Consider the following 24,254-nt stretch of genomic DNA (forward strand, 5'->3'; position numbering starts at 1 on the left):
GCTCAATAGAAATTAATGGTAAATAACAAACTGTGGCATTTTGAAGTCACTGTTATTGTAAATAAGAATATTATATATTTTTAAACACTTCTACATTAATGTGGATACTACCAAGGTTACATTTAGTTCTGACTGAATCGTGAATAATAATGAGTTAGAAGCACCAAATACAACCATCTCTGCAGCACTCCACCGTTCAGGCCTTTATGCCAGAGTGGCCAGACAGAAGCCACTCCTCAGTAAAAGGCACATGACAGCCCGTTTAGAGTTAGAAAAAAGCACCTAAAGGACTCTCAGACCATGAGAAACAAGATTCTCTGGTCTGATAAAACCAAGTTTGAACTCTTTGGCCTCAATGCCAAGCGTCACAACTAGCGGAAACCTGGCACCATCCCTACGGTGAAGCATGGAGGTGCAGCATCATGCTGTGGGGATGTTTTTCAGAGGCAGGGGCTGGGAGACTAGTCAGGATCGAGGCAAAGATGAATAGAGCAAAGTACAGAGAGATCCTTGATGAAAACCTGCTGCAGAGCGCTCAGGACCTCCGACTGGGGCGAAGGTTCACCTTCCAACAGGACAACGATCCTACGCACACAGCCAAGACAATGCAGGAGTGACTTCGGGGACAAGTTTCTGAATGTCCTTCTGTGGCCCAGCCAGAGCCCGGACTTAAACCCGATCGAACATCTCTAGAGAGACCTGAAAGGCATTCCACTGTACTTGTGCATGCGGTAAAACTTCCACTTGACACATTGTTCACAACCCTCTTTTTGGCGGAGAGAACATTTTGCCGCTTTAAAGATTATTTCCTGCAATTCTACACATTTTGCCATGTCTTATGTGTGTTCATATGATATCTGAGTGACTCCAACATTACAACCAAATCAAATAGGGGCCTCAGCAGAGAATCTGGCCATGATAACTACAAGGTTTAGATAGCTGGTTAGCTTAACTTACCTAGCTAAAAAAAATGGGCTTGTTGATTTCAATAATTGCTTCGAATGCATTCTTTTATTACAGTAAGTTTCACTCAACAGTAAGTTTAAAGCCCAACTGCGTTTATTAACACATTGTAGGTCTGGATCAGGACTATTATAGTCTGCCTATTGAGTATGGCTGGAATGGAGGGTTGTAGCCATGCAAACACTGTCCAAGTCATTCCAACAGAGGTTTAAAGAGATTAAAGTGTGGGAGAGGGTGTTAATCCTGCCCGAACAAATTATGTCATGAAAACATCATTAGTATTCCAAAAACTTTAATGAAGCTCTGCCAATTGGATAGAGGGGTAAGAATAGATGAAATGCTTGTAGAGTACAAAACCCTCTGGGCGGACTTAGATGCTAATTTGCACTTGCAAAGTTTGCAAGTTGTCTAATTTATGCATGTGTGATGAACTACCTTAAATAATGTTTTTGTTAAAGGTAGACTCAGCTAAATGACGTTGCCACGAGCAGCACCGGAGATACTGAAATGAGCAAGAGGCAACACTTCGCTCGCACACCGTCACACACAGTATCTGCGCATGTTCACAGATTTGTGTCACTGTTAACAGTGTGGAAGCTAGGGCACCAAAACTGCGGAGAAGTTGAGCCTCGCGCTTCAATGCTCTCAGTTGTTGCAGAAACTGACTGACTATGCTGTTTACATACTGCATCTACGTCATATTGCTGAGTCTTCCTCTAATACTACTAGTGTGGGCATGCTAATGAACATTTGCTGTGTTTTGAAATGAAATAGAATGAAAACTGTACTTGCAACTAAGCACTCCATTTGTGTGTGTGTGTATGTGTGTGTAACCCCTTACCTGGTTCCTCTCTCTGCAGGCGAGTGTGGAGGAGTTGCAGTGAGAAGTCACGAGATACAGAGCTCAGCCCCTCTTCTTGCAGGATTGCCAACGCTTCCAGAGGTAGTTCCATGAGCATCCAGTCAGCCAGGAGCACGACATACTCCCCAAGCTCTGCAGGAGACCCCACTGTTGACACAAACAGACACAGATAAAGGTGAGCACACACACCCGCACACACAGTGTAGAAACGTCAATACAATATCCTCAGCTTGCTATGAAAATGTTTATATTAGTGTATATATAGTAATTGTGTTGCTTTTGATCACAAAAGCCATACAACATACTTTATTACAGAGTACAAAACATTAGAAACACCTACTCTTTCCATGACATAGACTGACCAGGTGAAACTATGTGAATGCCATGATCCCTTATTGATGTCACTTGTTAAGTCCACTTCAAAATCAGTGTAGATGAAGGGGAGGAGACGGGTTAAAGAAGGATTTTTAAGCTCTGAGACATTTGATTGTGTATGTGTGCTATTCAGCGGGTGAATGGGCAAGACAAAAAATGCAAGTGCCTTTGGACAGGTTATGGTAGTAGGTGCCAGGCGCATGGGTTTGAGTGTGTCAAGAACTGTAACGCTGCTGGGCTTTTCACACTCAACAGTTTCCCGTGTGTATCAAGAATGGTCAACACCCAAAAGACATACGGCCAACTTGGCACAACTGTGGGAAGCACTGGCGTCAACATGGGCCAGCATCCCTGTGGAACGCTTTCAACACCTTGTAGACGAATTGAGGCTGTTCTGAGGGCATAAGGGGGTGCAACTAGGGCTGCTACGGTGACCGTATTACCTCCACATCGGCAGTCACGAGCTATGAAGGAAGTCAAATTCCATGTGACCGTTTGGTCACTGTAATTAGGCTTCTCCAAACACTGATGCTGCTGATGGTCATTAGTAGCCTACCAAACTTGCTAACTCACTTGTGAATTATATAATTTATCACTTGTGTATCATGCCCAGGTTGTGTGCATTAAGTCAAGAAACAGAGCATTCCCTTTTTTATAGTCACACACCTCATGTAGCCTAGCCCAAGGTTTATATCACAACAAAAGTGGCCAAATAACTTCTTAAATTTAAGCACATTAATCCACTTTACAACGGGTGTAGAGCCTAACTGGCATATATAAGCAGCGCGTGAGTTTCAAGTTTGGGGAAGATCATTTTCACCATAAAAAATGCACCTTTTTAATAAAAGCAATACATGCATAATTACATTTGCGGTCACTTGAGAATGGTGTTTTTCCGGCTAATTGATTGCATTTTGGAACCTTCGTGCTTATAGCCTACTGCCGTGTGCACATTCCTGCGCTTATAATGTGAAGAAAAAGCCTAAGAGTTGATCAACATTTTAAGCTAATCGTTGTGATCTGTTGCGTCCGCCTCATTGCTTAATTATTTTTCTTGGGATGCAAGTGGTTATAATGTATTCATTTGGGATCTATCGCATCCCACAACTGTCCCAGACTATGTTTGGAATATTTATTTCTCGAACATTATAGGTCAACTTTTGTACTATGATGCATTGTAGATTGACATAGCAGTCTATATCAATCTACTATCCCCCATAGTACAAAAGTTGATAGCCTAGTGCTTTTGCTGTTAGACCTACTCATCATGCTGGCCGCCGAAAAGCCTGCGAGAAAGACCTGATCACCACGGACAGGCATTGGCTAATAAGAATTGAGCTGAGAGACCCATGTGAGTGAGAGGTGCTTCTTCGGAGCACGTAGCTGGGAGAAGGGAACGATAATTATTATATTGAGCCCAAGGGCATAACGGCCCGTTGGCCGCAAAAGGCATGGATTGTCTTTAGGGGCATTACGGCCACACAAAGGGGATGCAGTTGGGAAAATCGAGGCAATATCAAGTGTTGCTAATAAGAGACTGATGAAATGTGTGCAACCTGCGCAAATAACAACAGAGCTCATGCCTTTCATGCAACCTTTTTCAAATCATCATTAGAGTCATATCATGCAGCCTTAGAATGTATTAAAAATACAAACGTTGGGCTATATGTTTTGATCACAACTAAAGTTGCATACATTTTTATTTATTTTACCTTTATTTAATTAGGTAAGTCAGTTAAGAACAAATTCTTATTTTCAATGATGGCCTAGGAACAGTGGGTTAACTGTCTGTTCACGGGCAGAACGACAGATTTGTACCTTGTCAGCTCGGGGGTTTGAACTTGCAACCTTCCGGTTACTAGTCTAACCACTAGGCTATCCTGTCACCCCATGAAGCATATAGGAGGACCTGTTTCTTTGTTAACAGCTCAACACAGAATAGCCACGTGCGCGCACTCCCTCAGAAATCACTGAGAAAATATCCTATCTATTTCATCCAGCTATGTTAAATTGCATTCTTCATACTATAAAATAATGCCATGGAATTCTAAGCAAATCTTGTCTGCTAAATAAACAAGTGTAGCCCACAGCCATATGACATAGCCAGATCAGGATCTAACATAAGGGCAAGGAGTATACTATTCTGTTCTTCTGAAATATACAACTTTCTTTTCAAATCAGGTTTCTTTAGACCTGTCTAAAATACATAATGGATTTATTGTGATTGTGTAGGGTATGGATTTATTAGACTTTTAAAATGTAGCTGTTCCAAAAGGTCTGCATCAGTGGCTTGTAGTCTATACGTGGAAGCCAGGAGATGCTAAAATGTGTTTATGTTAATTGCCAGTCAATTACCGTGAGACCGGCAGTTATCTGCTTGACAATCACCGGCTGACAAAATGTCATGACCGCCACAGCCCTAGGTGCAACTCAATATTAGAAAGGCGATTCCAATGTTTTGTACACTCAGCGCATACTTATACATGTAACGGTGCGAGGGAAAATCCAAAGTACAAATCACCATCTGAAATGGGTCTCTTAAGCCCTGGTCCAGTTAGCTAATGGGTAGGTTATATTTTCCATTACATCCACTATAGCTGTACTGTATCTTGCACTAGAGTAAATATTTGAACATATATATTTCAGGTAGTATTGTGTTTAGGGAATGAAATACCATTTGCCTTTTGTGTAAAAACATGCTGATGTGGCTCCACTGTACATCATTTGGTCAATAAACAAACTGGTATAACAAAAATCAAAAGAAATGGGAGATGGAGGGGAATTAGTAAACTTAAACTAACCTAAGAAAATCCAGCTGTGGGGCTAATCACAAGCAACGAGCAGGTACAGTACAGTACACATCAAGCACTCTCCGGATTCTGAACATCAGTTCTCTGATCCTTACACTGTATATATCAGTTTCTGGGACAAGCAATACACACCCGCTAGACCTTTATCTAGGCCTGCTTTCTCCTCCTTGTCTTTGGGCCGGATGCACTCCGGGATGGATACTGATGGCGTCTGGTGCCTGAGTGAAATAGATAAGGACAGGGAGGATCAGCAGGGATACAGTAGAGACCTGGTCCAGACATGAGAAAATGAATGTACAAGGCCCAGAGAAGCACGAGGAGGCGGAGAACACAGAGGAAAGTCACCGCTGACACCTAACTCGACAAATAGACAGACTGATGCATGTGGACACATACAGTTGAAGTCGGAAGTTTACATACACTTAGGTTGGAGTCATAAAAACTTGTTTTCAACCACTCCACAAGTGTCTTGTTAACAAACTACAGTTTTGGCAAATCGGTTAGGACATCTACTTTGTGCATGACACAAGTCGTTTTCCCAACAAATGTTTACAGACAGATTATTTCACTGTATCACAATTCCAGTGGGTCAGACGTTTACATACACTGAGTTGACTGTGTCTTTAAACAGCTTGGGAAATTCCATAAAATGATGTCATGGCTTTAGAAGCTTCTGATAGGCTAATTGACATAATTTGAGTCAATTTGTGTTGTACCTGTGGATGTATTTCAAGGTCTACCTTCAAACTCAGTGCCTCTTTCCTTGAATTCATAGGAAAATCAAAAGAAATCAGCCAAGACCTCAGGAAAAAAATTGTAGATCCCCACAACTCTGGTTCATCCTTGGGAGCAATTTCCAAACACCTGAAGGTACCACGTTCATCTGTACAAACAATAGTACGCAAGTATGAACACCATAGGACCACGCAGCTGTCATACCGCTCAGGAGGGACTGGTGCACTTTACAAAATAGATGAAAATTATGTGGATATATTGAAGCAACATCTCAAGACATCAGTTGGGAAGTTAAAGCTTGGTTGCAAATGGGTCTTCCAAATGGACAATGACCCCAAGCATACTTCCAAAGTTGTGGAAAAATGGCTTATGGACAACAAAGTCAAGGTATTGGAGTGCCATCACAAAGCCCTGACCACAATCCCATAGAAAATTTGTGGGCAGAACTGAAAAAGCGTGTGCGAGCATGGATGCCTACAAACCTGACTCAGTTACACCAGCTCTGTCAGGAGGAATGGGCCAAAATTCACCCAACTTTATTGTGGGTAGCTTGTGGAAGGCTACCCGAAGATCAACAAGTTCAACAATTGAAAGGCAATGCTACCAAATATGAATTGAGTGTATGTAAACTTCTGACCCAATGGGAATGTGATGAAAGAAATCAAATTCATTCTCTCTACTATTATTTTGACATTTCACATTCTTAAAATGGTGATCCTAACTGACCTAAAACGTGATTTTTACTAGGATTAAATGTCGGGAATTGTGAAAAACTGAGTTTAAATATATTTGGCTATGGTGTAAACTTCCGACTTCAACTGTACATGCACAAAGAAACCATACTCCCACACAAACATACATATGGACAATATACCACGGCGAAGGGCTGTTCTTATGCACGACACAACGCAGAGTGCCTAGATACAGCCCTTAGCCGTGGTATATTGCCATATACCACAAACCCTGAGGTGCCTTATTGCTATTATAAACTGGTTACCAACGTAATTAGAGCAGTAAAAATAAATGCTTTGTCATACCCGTGGCATACGGTCTGAGATACCATGGCTGTCAGCCTATCAGCATTCAGGGCTCGAACCACCCAGTTTATAATATACGATATACCGCCCCAGTCTAACCATTAACCTAACCCTATCCTTAACCCTAAACCCGTAAACCTTACCCAAATGTTTTAAATTAAATTTTTGCACTTTTTCTCCACAATTTCGTGATAACGATCTTGTCTCATCGCTGCAACTCCCCAATGGGCTCGGGAGATGCGAAGGTCGAGTCAAGCGTCCCCCGAAACAATAACCGCCAAGAAGCGCTTCTTAACACCCGCTCGCTTAAACCGGAAGCCAGCTGCACCAATGTGTCGGATGAAACACAGAATATCCCTTGTTTTACTATCCTTGTGAGGATTTCTGGTCCCCGCAAGGATAGTAAAACCAAACAAACACACAGAGAGAGAGAAAAAGAACACAGGCCACACTGACACAAAGTCTCGCAATGTGAATGTCTAGCTGATACAACACATGAATAAGTCAGTCATGATGAACTAAACCTGGGAAGGTAAACAGAAAATAATCAACACTGACCATACCGATCATAGCATACACTAGAGAAGTTTGAAATGAAATAAGTTTGCTAATATGGGTGATGTTAATGGGAAAATTGATGGCTACAACCATCAAATTGCTAGTAGTAGTTTAAAGGATACATAAAAAAGAAATGTGTTGCACTTTAATGTTGTAGTCTTATTGTTAATGCATTAATTCAGGCAATTTATTGCAATATGGCTTTTTGCCCATATCGCCCAGCTCTATGATGAACTGTAGACCAAATCAACTGCATTGGAGTTTTCCTTATTCAATATTTCCTTATTCAAGCTCTGCCTCAAGGGCAAAAACAATGTGATTAGTTGAGTGGTTTAGCCAAGAAAAGAGGCTGGTCATGTTTAGGTACAGTAAGTTCCCAATTGGTTAAGGTTAGGGTAAGGGGTTGGGTTTAGTTTAAATTCTGCAATAAACAGAACTCAGCAGCAGAATGCTTTGACCTCCCAGTACAGCTAAGAAAACGGTATAAAATTGTTTTACCCTAAAATGACCATTGTACAATACAGGACAATATCCGGACGTGTACTGACTTACCCGAAGCATGAGAAGTCAAACTGAGAGAGGATTGGACATAAATAGTCCTCCATTTCTTGTACAATGGTTTTGAAATGAGATTCCAATTTCTCTTCTGAGTTCGATTTCTATACAGGGACAAAAAGAAAAAGCCTAGCTGACATGTAAAATCAACACTTGTCTCGAGCACTGACAACGATTACACAGACCTACATAACTTGAACAATGTTTGGACAATCAAATCCGATATCGTCAGAAAGAGAGGGAAGAGAGAAATTCAGCTCCGGGATATTGTTGTAGACTGGTTTATTTATGAGGCCAGTCGATCATTTTAATAGAGGAAAGGGGGTTGTAGAGGGTTTGTGGAGGGGTAATAGAGCAGGGCCACTGACATTTTCAGTTGATGACACCAGGTCGTGATTTGGTCGCACCATAATGTTGTTGAGGTGTCATGCAATGTATTTATTTTTTGCAATCATCTCATAAAGTAATTCAGTGCTACCTAGATGGTATGTTTCAAGAAATAAGTTGAATTTAACATGTCCAAGCAGAAATGCATGATCAAGATATTTTTGTATGCAATCTGAAAAAGTGATTGTGTCATGAATTTTGGGTTGACAATTAGGCTATTGTTGCTATATTTTAATCTCAAAATAGGGCTCCAGAATCACAGATTCCTTTTGTTCAATAGAGATTCATGTGGTTAATCATTTTTGTGTACCAATATCATAATTCATTTGGGGCTAATTCACCATTGTGTAATTAATAAAACTAACAGTACATGTAATGTATTAAAAAAAGCAACAAGAAAGCAATAGTTTTTAAAGAAAAGAGAAACCCGCAAACTGCTCTTGCTCGTGTCACTGATTAAAGCTCAAAGCTCTGACAAAGGCCAAGAGGCCGACACAAAAGCTTTAATAAATTGTATGATGCGGGTTTCTCTTTTCATTGAAGTAATCATATTATTCCCACGCACCTGTTTCTAGATACAGTAACTCAGCTTTTTTTGTATTAAGCATACTAGTCAATGAAATCACTGAAAATGGCAGATGCACACAGATGCACACTTCCCGTGCTCCGTATTTCTCAAACACATATAGACGGTTAAAAAAGGTGCTAATACAGTCAATATTGAGAGATGAGAAATAAACGTAATACCTACAGGAAGCTAAGACCCTCCTCTCTCTTACAGTCACAACAGTATGTGTGTTCAAACCGTTCATTCCCTGCGATTGCATTTTGAATGTTGTTACGGAATCCAAAAGCACATCTGAGTTATCTTGTTTGAGCTACTGTTCGACCCAATCATGGTTTTAGCCTCCCCCCAAATATGTTTTGACTGAAGTGACCAGCAAGAACTTGCAGGTCGCATTGATGCGACCAATTAAAAATGTTACTTGCACAGCCAAGTCAAAGGGTCGTAGTGGGTTCATAAAGGGGTTGTAGAGGATTCGTGACCTACTAGGTGAACATGACGCTCGCTCCCCGCCCCGCTCTCATTGCCAAGCCAATGCGCCTCTTTCAAGAAGTTGTGTTTGGTCTCGCGTTTGAAGGCTTGTGTTCTGTCCCGGAGATCAAGCAGAGCCCTGGGCTGGACAGCAACCTTGGCGACCCTGGTACAGACCAGCATACCTGCAACAAAAGAATAGCACAGCCGCTGTAACTGGTTCCCCCGAGCCCACATCCTCCTTCTCTACTCAGTACCTCCCATCTCTTTCCTTCTCCCTTCCATGCCTCTCCTCTCTCTCTCTTTCTCATTACACATTTTGAAAGATAGAACTCCATGACTTTTCAATGAGTTCTCCATGACTTTTAACCAAATTTCCATGACCAACAATTGGCAGTGTCTCAATGTACGTATAAAAAAGTAGGCATAATGTGGTATCGACACAATGGGTGGTACCATCTTCTGTCATTGAGCAAGGCACTTAACCCCTCATAAAGTAGAATACGTTAGGCAACTGTATAAAACATGTGGTCAACCCTCAGTCTGGAGAGCTACTGGTTGTGCAAGCTTTTGATCAAGCCCTGCTCAAACACATCAGAGCTAGTTTATCAAGGTCCGGTTGACCAGCTCATTTTTAAAATGTAGTTTGTTAGAGGGGGACTAGAATGAAAGCCTGCACATCCATTAGCTCTCCTGGAGGATGGTTGACCACCCTTGATGTAAAACATTGCAACAATACAATCAAATATGTTGAATGCCTTTTTAAATAATGTGCTCATTCAATATATCAAAGATCAAATGGCTATGGTAAGCTACAAATCTTTTTATTCTTTACAAAGCAGGCACACACATTTTCTTCAGGAAATAACATTTTATAGTTTAGTCATATTTATCTTAGCCTATAGCCTGATGAAGACATATTGGCTGTCAAAACATTGTTATTACATTTTTTGTATCTGAGCTCCTTGCCTTTTCTTTTTCAAATATTTATCTTAGCTACTTTAGAAGTACTTACTTTGCAGGCTGACTAGCATCTATTGAGTTGCAATGTCCAATACATTGGATGCCCAATAAACCAGATAATCCAAAAGAAAGGCTAGAATCTTATATTTTTACCTAAAATGATTGTTCACGATTACCATTTTATTATTTTGATTCACATGATTTAATTCGCCACAATTGAACTGAAACCCAACTAATACAATGGTGAAGTGAATCATTTGTTTCATCAAAAATAATAATTTAAAATAATCATATGATTCTTTCAAAAAATGTAATACATTTTGTATGGGCTTATTCGCAAATGTCGGTGGAAAGTTTTTTGGGACATGATGAAAACATTAATACATGCTATCAAACAGTTAACTAGAGGGTACAAGTTTTGTTTTGAATTGCTGCCTAGCTAGTCTGTTCTCTATCATATTTTATAGGATAGGCCTACCTGCTGCTGCATGTCCGACTGTTTCTCTCTCTCCTTGAGCAATGACCCACTCGTCTCACACACACGCAGGTGATGCTCAAAAAACTGTGTTGTTCCGATCCTGGATGATATGTTGAATTTTATTTGATCGATAAAATATTTAAAAACTGTGCCTAAATAAATTGAATTAACAGAAATTATGAAATTAATGTCCATGACTTTTCCAGGCTTGGAAAACACCATTTTAAAATTCCATGACTTTTCCAGGATTTTCAAGACCGTACGAACCCTGTCTCTCCATCCCTTCTCCTCTCTTCTTTGTGATGAAGGTATTTGATCTCATTCTCCCGAAACAAGCCCAGATGCTAGCCTGTGCCTTTTTCGAACAGCAGAGTCCACAGAAAGGTCATTTGAGGGGGTAATATGCAAACATTACTTTGTTTTTTGGAATTAGAACATCTGCTATTCCCATGCTTGGCTAGCAGCTGCAGACGAAAGGGTCCGTGTCCAGCTATTTTACTATTCAGTGTTCATCTTTGCATGTGTCCGTCTAAATTAGCTCTCAACTTGTCATTGGCACTGTTGTTAGGGAGAGACCCCATGTACTAAATGTTACGCTGGAATGATTTCTTTCTTTATAGTTTAAATCTGAATGCTGATAACACTTAAGTGCATTGCTGCAGTATATCAATGGAATATTTGCCTATTCTTAAAAAAACGAATTGCATACCATAGCAATGAAAATCCCACCCACACACAAAAATAAATAATAAACCTTTAAAAGGTTGGCATCCATCTTCTTATTCCATAAATGCAAGCGTGCTACTGGATACCACCTACTGAACATGTACTACATGAAAATATCCCAAAGGTTGAGAAGCCTCACCAGAAACCTGCATGGCCTTCCCTCTCTGACTCTCTGTAAGTTTGCTCCTCTCATAGAAAGCTCCATAGAGAGTTGACCTAAAAAAGAACACACATTTCACCTATTTGCCATGCAAACTGTGTCACGACAGAACTTTATATGTATGTTTGGCATTTACAGTAAAGTATGTTTGGCATTTACAGTAAAGTATGTTAAATGGTATAGCAGGAGCCCGACTGTGCTGATTCTACAGAGGACATAGGATGAGACTCTCCCTCGTGTGGTGTCATCAAATATTGCACCCAGCTCCAGAAAATGTGTGTTAACTAACCCAATGTGAAATGTGACCACGCGGTCATAAAATGACAGACTGTGAGCCAGGTAACAGATGGGGCCAGAGGAGACTCGTGGGCTTGTGTGTGTCTGACATACGGTAGACAGACTAAATGCCCGCGTTGACATGTACCTGTCTTGTGTGTGCTGAAGCAGCAGGATCTTCAGGTTAGAGGGCAGCTCTCCCAGAAGACTCAGGTGACTTGGGTTGATGGTCAGGTGGCTGTAGGTCTGGGCACAGATTTGCGACATGTTGATTCATTTTTTACCCACACATTAGAGCACATTATTTATGTTGATACATAATTGAAATGGCAACTGCAAATAAATACTCCTTATGAAAAGCTTGTAATGAACAATCTCTAAAGGGCAATTAGCCAGCTAAGAAAGATAGATGCACCACAGAGAGACCACACGGTGTTCAATGTGTGAAACAAAATGTGTGAAACAAAACAAGGCATATTTAATCTATTTCAATACATTCATGGGGAACCAGTAATGGGAGCTCAAGTGAATCTCTATGATGCCTAGAAAACATCTGTTGTATTGAGGGTGTTTTGTGGGACAGTACCTTGGAGAGGCCATTGAGTGAGTCCTCCACTCCCTTCAGCAGACTAGTGGGGGTCTCCACCTGTGAAGGGAGCAGGTTGCTGTGTAGGTTGAGTAGTGCAGAGAGCTGGGACACACGAGTGTCAGTGCAAGCAGATTTTAGAATGTCAGCCATCATAGCTGTGCAGGAGCAGCTCTGGGAATAGAGATTAACAGAGATTAGCAAAAGCACACAATATCTAATTTAAGGAGAGTAGGGACACTAACACACAAACATTTAGACTGTGACACAAAATCTTACAGTGACCAAGACAGCCTCTAACTACGCACACTTGCACAGCAGACATGCAGACATACACATGCATGTACACATATACAAAAACACCCCTTCCTACACACATACAGTTAAGGTCGGAAGTTTACATACCCCTTAGCCAAATACATTTAAACTTAGTTTTTCACAATTCCTGACATTTAATCTGAGTAAAAATTCCCTGTCTTGGGTCAGTTAGGATCACCACTTTATTTTAAAAATGTAAAATGTCAGAATAATAGTAGAGAGAATTATTTATTTCAGATTTTATTGCTTTCATCACATTCCCAGTGGGTCAGAAGTTTACATACACTTAATTAGTATTTGAGAGCTTTGCCTTTAAATTGTTGAGCTTGGATCAAACGTTTCGAGTAGCCTTCCACAAGCTTCCCACAATAAAGTTGGGTGAATTTTGACAGAGCTGGTGTAACTGAGTCAGGTTTGAAGGCCTCCTTGCTCGCACACGCTTTTTCAGTTCTGCCCACAAATTTTCTATAGGATTGAGGTCAGGGCTTTGTGATGGCCACTCCAATACCTTGACTTTGTTGTCCTTAAGCCATTTTGCCACAACTTTGGAAGTATGCTTGGGGTTATTGTCCATTTGGAATACCCATTTGCGACCAAGCTTTAACATCCTTACTGATGTCTTGAGATGTTGCTTCAATATATCCACATAATTTTCATGCCTCGTGATGCCATCTATTTTGTAAAGTGCACCAGTCCTTCCTGCAGGACAGCACACCCACAATATGATGCTGCCACCCCCGTGCTTCATGGTTGGGATGGTATTCTTCGGCTTGCAAGCATCCCCCTTTGTCCTCCAAACCTAACAATGGTCATCATGGCCAAACAGTTCTATTTTTGTTTCATCAGACCAGAGGACATTTCTCCAAAAAGTACGGTCGTTGTCCCCATGTGCATTTGCATACCATAGTCTGGCTTTTTTATGGCGGTTTTAGATCAATGGCTTCTTCCATGCTGAGCGGCCTTTCAGGTTATGCCGATATAGGACTCGATTTACTGTGGATATAGATACTTTTGTACCCGTTTCCTCCAGCATCTTCACACGGTCCTTTGCTGTTCTGTTCTGGGATTGATTTGCATTTTTCGCACCAAAGTACATTCATCTCTAGGAGACAGAACGAGTCTCCTTCCTGAGCGGTATGACGGCTGCGTGGTCCCATGGTGTTTTTACTTGCGTACTATTGTTTGTACAGATGAACGTGGTACCTTCAGGGTTTGGAAATTGCTCCCAAGGATGAACCAGACTTGTGGAGGTCTACAATTGTTTTTCTGAGGTCTTGGCTGATTTCTTTTGATTTTCCCATGATGTCAAGCAAAGAGGCACTGAAATACATCCACAGGTACACCTCCAATTGACTCAAATTATGTTTAATTCGCCTATCAGAAGCTTCTAAAGCCATGACATAATTTTCTGGAATCAAGCTGTTTAAAGGCACATTTAACTTAGTCTATGTAAACTTCTGACCTACTGGAATTGTGATACAGTGAATTATAAGTGAATAATAATATCTGCAAACAATAGTTGGAAAAATGAATTGTGTTATGCACAAAATAGATGTATTAACTGACTTGCCAAAACTATAGTTTGTTAACAAGAAATTTGTGGAGTGGTTGAAAAACAAGTTTTAATGACTCCAACCTAAGTGTATGTAAACTTCCGACTTCAACTGTACATATTGTACCTGGAGCAAGGCCAGGTATTGACCAGTGGCACAGGGGTCAAACTGGCCGTGACATTCCAGCATGTTGAGACAGGCTTCTGATAGGATGGAGCTTGGGAGTTTGTGTTGGAGGGAGAGGCTGATGGCCTGTGCTAAAGTCTCACTGGCCTGAGCCAGAAGCTGCCGGGCAGAACGTCTTCTTCTCTGGAATACACAGGCACACGTACACACATGCGCTCACGCACACACAAACAGAGAGAGAAAACAAGTAGCTTCAAGTTGTGCATGCCACCATGCTATCATAATGTCACCTGCTGCTATTAATCTATTGCACCAACTTCAGAGTAACATTTCTGGATGGACTTGACCTTCTTAGGTTACTTTTAATATAATCTCTCGTGGACAGATGAAACGGCGAGAATCTGTCAAAGCGCACATAGAAGTTTGTGATTATGAGCAACAGTAGTTCTTGGATTGGGGTTTTCGTCATTGATTATTTGGATGAATCGGGATTGGACGCAGGCAGTGATTAAACTGGCACAGTGATTTTCAAGCCCGTGTGCAGATGATAAACGGTTTCCACTAGATTCCACAGTCACAAAGTCAAAATTGGCTGTATCGTAAAAATTCATTAAACAAAAACATTTCCTTTTTGGCCATGATAAACACAGGTGAAATTAGTGGAAGGGAGGGGTTTGGCCAAGAGTTTCCGTTTGCGAGGGAGGAGACTTCGCTTCCTTCCTTTGCACCAGTGGTGTAAAGTACTTAAGTAAAAATACTTGAACGTACTACTTAAGTAGTTTTTTGGGGGTATCTGTACTTTACTTTACTATTTATATTACTTTTACTCCACTACATTCCTATAGAAAATAACACACTTTTTAATCCTTTCATTTTCCCTGAAACCCAAAAGTACACTTATCAATAAAACATCCCTGGTCATTCCTACTGCCTCTCATCTGGAAGACTCACAAAGCACAAATGCTCCCTTTGTAAATTACGTCTGAGTGTTGAAGTGTGCCCCTGGCTATCGTAAATAAAAAATAAATTAAAAATTGTGCCGTCTGGTTTGCTTAATATAAGGAATTTGAAATTATTTATACTTTTTCTGTTGATACTAACAACAGTTGATACTAATATACTAAGTATATTTTAGCGATTACATTTACTTTTCATACTTGTACATTTAGACTTTTACTCAAGTAGTATTTTACTGGGTGACTTTTACTCTAGTCATTTTCTTTCAAGGTTTCTTTACTTTGGTTACCTTTTCCATCACTTGCACAAAGATAATCATAATTGTTAATGGCATTCCCCCAAAAGTAAAACGACAAACTTTTACGAGAGAATATTACTTCTGGGTGACCAAGATTACTTTTAAAATAAAGACTGTCTTTTACAGTATATCAAGACTAGCCAAGAAAGTGACTTCTGTTGAAGATAAGAAAGACTAGATTTGTCTAAAAACACCAGATTAATGTGGAGGAAAGATTCCAGGTAGACTATACAGTACCTGCAACTCAGCACATTTGGCTGCGTACTGTCTGGGCTCCGTTCTGCTTGACTCTAAGCCATTCTCTCTGGTTAACTCCTCCTCCTCCTCAAGGCTGGCTTTATACTCTGACCGGTCCTCCTCCTGTTCAAGATTAGTTTACAATCTGGTCATGAATGCTGACATTTTTGAGCTCTTAGATTTTTGTGAAGAGGAATGACATCTCTAAGTCACTTTAAGCCCCCCTAAAAGTTACTTTTAGTCCATTTTTACTGTTTTTGGTATTGTCTGTCAGTGTCTGTACCAGGTTGTGTCCATCCCAGAGGGTGAAGGGGTAGAGCGGATCTCTCTGCATGGCTAGCAGCCTCAGGCACTTCCCCATCAGGCTCAGAGAGCTGGCTCTGGTCTCCACACAGTCAAGGGACAGGAAGTTGACCGTGGCCAGCTGGCTCAAAGCCACCTGCCCCAGGGTCCTCCCTGTAGCTATCCACTCCTACAAAGGGAACAAAGTGGATGGGGTGGTTACTGGGGGACACAGAGGAAATGGAGGGATGTATAAAGGAAGAAGGGAGGGAGACAGAATACAAAATTCTGCAGCACACCTAAAATGTCCCTATTAATTTATTTAGTGGTAATGACCATCTCATCTGATCCAACACTACAAATCATCTATTTTCTTTGACTAAAGTTTAGACATTAAATAGGGTTTATTTGAAATATTTTCATCGTTTTGATAGTTCCTTACTCATGTTAATTCGTGTGTACCCCTGTAAGAGCGTTCCGCATTCTGCATTAAGAAGAAAATGTAGATCTGGTAAAAATAGGTCTTAGTTTTGAACAGTTTGAGCTACAGATGAGCGGTTTTAGGCATTATAAAGGCGCAATCACGGACACAATGTCATGCTCCGTTTGTTCCTATGGCAAAGGCTGTGGAAGAGCTAAGCCCAGAGCCATGCATTAACAAATAAATGACTGACTAAACCTAAATCAGATTTGCCTTTGCTAATGGTTTTCAGATTAAGAAAAATTACCCATCAAACGGTACAAATGTAATAACAGCCTGAGCACACTGGACTTGAAACAACGATACAGTTGTAACCATGTGCCATTTAATGTATTATCTGACCGGCACTAATGCCCCAAGTCAAAATTCCATAGGTCACTTTTATAAGTGAGTGTACACTGGTTGGGAACTACTGCACTATGTCACGCTGTCACACCCTGACCATAGTTTGCTTTGTATGTTTCTATGTTTTGTTTGGTCAGGGTGTGATCTGAGTGGGCATTCTATGTTATGTGTCGAGTTTGTCTATTTCTATGTTTGGCCTGATATGGTTCTCAATCAGAGGCAGGTGTTGGTCATTGTCTCTGATTGGGAACCATATTTAGGTAGCCTGGTTTGTGTTGGGTTTTGTGGGTGGTTGTCTCCTGTGTCAGTGTTTGTACCACACAGGACTGTTTCGGGTTTTGTAGTTTATTCATGTATAGTTTCATTATTAAAGAACCATGAATTATAACCACGCTGCATTTTGGTCCGCCTCTCCTTCCCAGGAAGAAAACCTGGGAAACCTGCTCCAGCTCTTCCCCCCTGGCACTCGAGGGCGCCAGACTCCCCAGCATTGCGCACTCCTGCCATCATCATAACGCACACCTGCCTTCCCGTCACGCACATCAGCGATTATTGGACTGACCTGGACTCAATCACCTCTGTCCTTACCTTCCCTATATCTATCTGGTTCCCAGCTCTGTTCCCGGTTTCTACATTAATGTTCGTATGTCTTTGTATACCCTTGTGCTGACGCTGTTCCTGTCCTATTACCTGTCTGTTCCGCATTAAATGTTCAACTCCCCGTACCTGCTTCTCAACCCCGGCGTCGGTCATTACACAATAGGTAGGCCTATTCCTTAACTTGGACTTCCTCTAAGGGAGGAGATTCTCCCTCCCGTGTACCAACTTCGGGAATTTCAAGACAAACACAAACTCCTCCAAATCGAAAGCACATTGGTTTAATGAATAGTCTTGGTTGCAGAAGACGGGCCATTTCTCAACAACAACAAAAAACCTTAAAGGTTGTAGCTACAGACCGGATCTTACTCATAGTGAGATCTTGCGTAGTTTTTTCATGGGGGAGCTGATATGATGGGGAGCAGCAACAGAGAGAAACAACATGAAGCGAGTCATCAAGCAATAAGCTTAATCACTGCCAGTATTGATCTGATCAGTCCCATTATAGTGGTGGAGATTTCACTTTGGGAGAAAAGCCCTTTACTATCAGACAGACATGATTGCGGTCCTCCCACAGAACTACTGAAGATCGACCAGAGGAGTGTGTGTGCTCTGCAGTCTGCATGCCCATATAATACGAGCCCATCCCTGTCTGAGCCAAATCATTCGCTTCACACATAAATATTAGATAGAACATTTACAATTCAAAGTGCTGGTTGATGAAATCGGCAATCTCCTCTCCCGCTCTCACAAGTCGGGCATTGACTTGTAATAAGCCTCCCAGAATTTAGGAAATAGTTTTGTTTGTAACTTGTCCAATAACTGTGTAGGCCAGTAGTTTTCTTTCGCTATGTCTATCCACCAGTCTCAAATTTCTCCCTATCCCTCCCCCTTGGCACCAATCCCTTGATGTTAGCATGTCTGAAGAGCATGTATAGGTGTAAGAGGTGTAGTGGTAAAGCTTCCACCATATTGCTTTCACTTTACAGATCTGCAAACATTGAAAGGGTAATTAGGGCCAAGGGGAGGGGTACCGATCACATTGGAACTGGCTTAATCCCCGTTACCATTGGGACTTTGAAGTCAACCCAGGTTGGGCTGGCCTTGGTGGACTAACGCAAATTGTGTTAACACTGCCTCCAGATATTATGTCATTTTGCTAGGCAGCCAATATATAACTGCAGCTAGCTTTGCTAATGTTGCTAGCTAGCAAGATGTTGAAAAATTTAATTCACCCTCACCATGCTGTAACTAACGTTAACCCATACTCCTGCCAGTGCCAGCCAGTGCTGACGTTAGTTAGTTAAACAGTAAGCATCGTCGCTAGCATAACAGGCTAGCTAGCTAGCTTAGATCCTACCTTGCTTGCCATGGCATTGACTATTAGCTAGCTAGCTAACCAGGCAAACCAAATAGGTTTGAAAATCGCGCTTGTTCGCTGTTATTCGTTCATTTTTTTAGAGGACATCCCCTATTCTGATTATCAACTGTTGTCAAACACAAGTGAGTATGAAAATATGATTCTCTTTCTCAACAATGTGCAGCGAATTCTACTTGATGAAAAGCGAAATGAGTATGACATCCTGGTATTTAAAGCATAAAACATTTCAGAAATGTCACATACTATAAAACGTTCAATATGTTCGCATACCCAAAAAGCCTACTATTTAGAACGCAAGTATGTATATTTGGACACGACCTCTGTCTATGCCCTTACCTGCTCTACAGAGCCGGGGTCTGGTGTAATGCGTACAAACTCCTCCACGGTCCTATCCACAGAGGCTTTCCTGTCCTGGGCCAGAGCTATCTGTTCTCCTCAGCACACACCTGTTCCAGCATGGTTAAGGACAGCTCAGCCAGAGCCAGTCTGACCCGCAACAGCCTCCTCGTGGCTGGGAGAGACAAGGGCTGACACTGTGGAAGGTACAGAGGGCAGAAAGAGAGAGCGAGAAATAGACAAAGATTATGACAGACACATTACAACAACAAGAACACACGCACAGACACCACTGTAAATGCAAATGCAAGAAGTTAAAATGTATTATTGTGCCCAGCTCATTTTTCAACCCAGTGCAAGATAGCTTTAAAAGCCTTAGATCTGAATTAGATTTCCTCTGAAATGGAAAAGTTCATGAAGAAGATAAACGTATATCAATGTACATCTTCAGACTGAACAAAAGTGACACCTTCATTTACAAAGTAACGAAAGGGAAGTAACCAAGAAACAAATGGAGATTGGGTCAAATAAACTCAAATCTTGCGTGACAGACTTTATATGCATTTTTCAGACACTCGTCTGGTTCCACGAGAGTAAGTGAATTCATATACACTCCTGTTTTCATATTTGGTATGTAATTTCAATGTAACTTATTGGGGCAGCAGTACCATCTGCTGAAAGCACAGGGCTATAGACTGTTAATCCTAAATGCAGAATTGGACCGTCAAAGTAGATTGTATCTAGCTAACTGGATTCTTCTGGATTTCTGCAGGTGGTTTAATAATGAAGCAAGATGCAATTTCAATGTCCTTTCATGATTAGATCAAGATGCACTTCAAAATGGCAGTGTGCAAGTCATGTCTGCTCCATCTTTGACATTAACTTTTGGAATGCTTTTTTGTACATAAGGCAGTTTGGATGTTGGCCTGTTTTGAAATTTGGCTCTTAACCATCAGGTGTTACTGAAAAAAACAACTCAAACGGGTGTGTGTGTGTGTCTGTCTGTCTGTCTGTCTGTCTGTTTACTCTGTAGGCTATATCGGATATGAATGAATTGAGGTCTGGAGCAAATAGGTGGATCCACCAGAGTCCACACACATTCAGTAATGATTTGGCTGAGATACCATGTTCCGCAAAAAAAAAAAACGGATTATTGCCATTTTTATTGAGCGAGTATTAACAGGCAGATCAGGTTTATCTTGTTTATAGGTATATTTATCTGCTTTATAATGAATGGTTCTGTCCTTTTCAGGAATTCCTTGTTCTATAATTAAATCATCCATTTGGAAAATGTAACAATGTAGATCCCTAGCGAAACAAAGGGCAAAATGAATTCAATAAATAATTTAGCAGCACTGGCTTGGACTTGGCAGCCCTGGGTCGACAGGAGTCCAAGCAGCGAATCAGGCTTTCTGACAAGCCATATATGGACTTTTCACAAGCAAATCTAATATCTCAACCCTGTCAACATGTTCAGTTACTCTCTAAATAGAGTGTAATATGTTTGCAAATGCTTTCAGTTCCAGGACAGATAGCCAGAACTCTGTTTTGAGGAACTGTAACAGCTGAGCAAAATAGGATTTGCACACTTATTAAGACAAATTCCTTCACAATGAAGAACACTGCTGAGATATGGCTCCAATAAATGCGTTCTGGCCTCCCGAGTGGCGCAGTGTTGCGGCATCACTACAGCCTGGGGTTCGACCCCAGGCTGTGTCATTAGCGGCCGTGACCGGGAGTCCCATAGGGCATCGCACAATTGGTCCAGTGTCGTCTGGGTTTGGCCGGGATGGCTTTACTTGGCTCATCACGCTCTAGTGACTCCTTGTGGCAGGCCAGGCGCCTGCAGGCTGACTTTGATCTTCAGTTGAACAGTGTTTCCTCTGACACATTGGTGCAGCTGGCTTCCATGTTAAGTGAGCGGGTAATAAAAAGCGCAGTTTGGCAGGTCATGTTTCAGAGGACGCTTGACTCGACCTTCGCCTCTCCCAAGCCCGTTGGGGAGCAATGAGACAAGATCTTAATCACGAAATTTGGCAGAAAAAGGGGGTAAAAATGATAAAATAAATAAATGTGTTCTGTTTTCTGTTTAGATCAGAATCTAACCGAATAACTTGACTCAACCTGGTGGTGATGATTAGTAAAATTACAACGTGTTTTAAAATAGGTTCAAATTATTACCTAAGAGTTTGAACTGTATGGTATGTTCTGACTTGAAGGCTGATATATGTGAAGGTATACAGGTATGTGCTTTACCTCTTGTGATGGGAACAGGCTTTGGGCGTTCAGAACCACATGTTCCTGTACAGAGACGGCCTGCTGCATGAAGGAGTAGGCATCCAGCAGGTGACGCAGTTTTCCCTCATCGTCAGTGTGTTTAGCCAGTATCCTACAAAGTAGAACATGCTGTGAATGATTTGAAGCGGACCAACAGAGGAATTGTAGACAAAAATGACAATGAATGTTATTGATCTCAAATTGGATAGATCATACTATGATGTGTTGTGTTGATGTCTGACCTCAATGCCTGTGCGTGCTCCAGGAGAGCTTCAGCAGCTTGTTCTCTGTGGCCCAGTCGGAGGAACTCACTGGTGCTCTCTCTCAGGGTGTCACAGGCAGCCATGAGATTCTGTACTGACTGGGTGGACAGAGCCTCACCTGGCTCGACAGGGCTGGCTGCATGCAGACGCTCCACCGCCCCTCTGAAAGACAGACATCACAGCGAGTCAATGACATCTAGGGGTCTGTTTTGGTCACAGCACAGGGGAGAACACTGTACACCAGGGCTTTTGATCCAACCCTGCAGTACCACACCTGATTCAAATATCAAACTAATCAAGGTGATGAGTCTTCACTCTGGACCATAAGGTGATTTACAGCGGGGCTTGATTGACAGCCTGCACAACCCAGAAGCTTTCAAGGACTGAATGTGGAGAACACAGACATCAAAGAGCCTTACCTGCTCTCCAGAGACGTGATCAGGAACCTGAGCGTGGGAGCTCGGTTATGCCTCTTTTCTAGCATCGATTTCAGGGCTCCACAGCCTTGCTTTACTATTTGATCTGTCTGTAACGGGAGAGAGTGGTCACATTGAAAAGGACAATATTTGCTTCAGAGGAGACAATTGAGCAGAGGCTTGTAGGAGCTTCAATAGAATAAAATATAATAGTTTTCACCTTGGTGTCTATCTCCTGGCCCCTCTGGGTCACCGTAGCTGTCAGCAGGGCCAGGGTGAGCTTGTACCAGAAGTCCTCATCACCTCCCATGTCTTGGGCCTTCTCCAGCAGTGCCAGGGCCTGAGAGTGATTCTGTTCCTTATTGGCCAGGATGGCAAGAGAGAGCAGACTCCTCCCTGCTGCAGCCTGATCTCCCAGCTCCTGAGCACACAATACAAGAGACCACAAAAATATAATACAAGTGAATTGCTAAACTGTTATGACTTCACATACACATAAATACGAGTCACATTTCAACCAAAACAGAGAAACACTTCACAAATATGCAGTGGACTACTTAAGAGAAATATTGAAAACCAAACTATTGACAAAATAACTCAAAATGAAATAACCTTTGCAACCAGATGGGCCTCTGCCAATAGCTGTCTGGCGGGTTGGTACAGTCCCATACCAAGGCATATCTCAGCCTTATCAAGCCAGATATCCTGACTCCACAGATCCCCACACTGCTTCCCAGACAGACAGATGTGGTCAACCTTAGACTTCTGTAAACGGAGAAATGGATAAAGGCAGCAATGTCAGAATTCTGATCCTTGAATTCTATTCAATCCCCTGGCCCTGCACCTCATGGAAAACATGGAATTATGGAATGAACTCAATAGGTTAAGTCTGTGCATACTGTAAATCTAAAGGATTGTTCATGGGCTGCAGAACTCTGGGTAAGGCAATGAAAAAATACAACCATTAATAATGCTCGTAAAAGAAAATGAGGATCATCGTCATGCCAGATTGACATGAGCGATGGCCATTTGAAATTTAACAAGCAACTAATTAAACTCTCATGAACCTGTGATAATGATGTGTTATGGGTTTCACATTATGAAAAGTGCAGTTTGGACTTACAGTGGGGCAAAAAAGTATTTAGTCAGCCACCAATTGTGCACGTTCTCCCACTTAAAAAGATGAGAGAGGCCTGAAATGTTCATCATAGGTACACTTCAACTATGACAGACAAAATGAGAAAAAAATCCAGAAAATCACATTGTAGGATTTTTAATGAATTTATTTGCAAATTGTGGTGGAAAATAAGTATTTGGTCAATAACAAAAGTTTATCTCAATACTTTGTTATATACCCTTTGTTGGCAATGACAGAGGTCAAACGTTTTCTGTAAGTCTTCACAAGGTTTTCACACACTGTTGCTGGTATTTTGGCCCATTCCTCCATGCAGATCTCCTCTAGAGCAGTGATGTTTTGGGGCTGTTGCTGGGCAACACGGACTTTCAACTCCCTCCAAAGATTTTCTATGGGGTTGAAATCTGGAGACTGGCTAGGCCACTCCAGGACCTTGAAATGCTTCTTACAAAGCCACTCATTCGTTGCCCGGGCGGTGTGTTTGGGATCATTGTCATGCTGAAAGAACCAGCCACGTTTCATCTTCAATGCCCTTGCTGATGGAAGGAGGTTTTCATTCAAAATCTCACGATACATGGCCCCATTCATTCTTTCCTTTACACGGATCAGTCGTCCTGGTCCCTTTGCAGAAAAACAGCCCCAAAGCATGATGTTTCCACCTCCATGCTTCACAGTAGGTATGGTGTTCTTTGGATGCAACTCAGCATTCTTTGTCCTCCAAACACGACAAGTTGAGTTTTTACCC

The 24,254-nt window shown here is 41.6% G+C and overlaps 1 protein-coding gene across 1 annotated transcript in view; it reads right to left on the reverse strand.

Annotated features, from left to right (window-relative positions):
* The window catches only part of LOC135511417 (cilia- and flagella-associated protein 46-like), an 89,377-nt gene that overhangs the window by 17,534 nt on the left and 47,589 nt on the right, over nt 1-24,254 (reverse strand). Inside the window, 17 exon segments of the mRNA XM_064932930.1 lie at nt 1,805-1,972; nt 5,143-5,228; nt 7,893-7,999; nt 9,334-9,503; nt 11,625-11,701; nt 12,070-12,167; nt 12,508-12,681; nt 14,505-14,687; nt 15,997-16,119; nt 16,280-16,468; nt 19,419-19,507; nt 19,510-19,615; nt 21,675-21,807; nt 21,938-22,120; nt 22,378-22,484; nt 22,595-22,795; nt 22,987-23,139. Of these exon segments, the coding sequence (XP_064789002.1) occupies nt 1,805-1,972; nt 5,143-5,228; nt 7,893-7,999; nt 9,334-9,503; nt 11,625-11,701; nt 12,070-12,167; nt 12,508-12,681; nt 14,505-14,687; nt 15,997-16,119; nt 16,280-16,468; nt 19,419-19,507; nt 19,510-19,615; nt 21,675-21,807; nt 21,938-22,120; nt 22,378-22,484; nt 22,595-22,795; nt 22,987-23,139 (2,347 nt within the window).

The sequence above is a fragment of the Oncorhynchus masou genome, chromosome 24 (genome assembly GCF_036934945.1).
Source record: "Oncorhynchus masou masou isolate Uvic2021 chromosome 24, UVic_Omas_1.1, whole genome shotgun sequence".
Classification (NCBI taxonomy): Eukaryota; Metazoa; Chordata; class Actinopteri; order Salmoniformes; family Salmonidae; genus Oncorhynchus; species Oncorhynchus masou.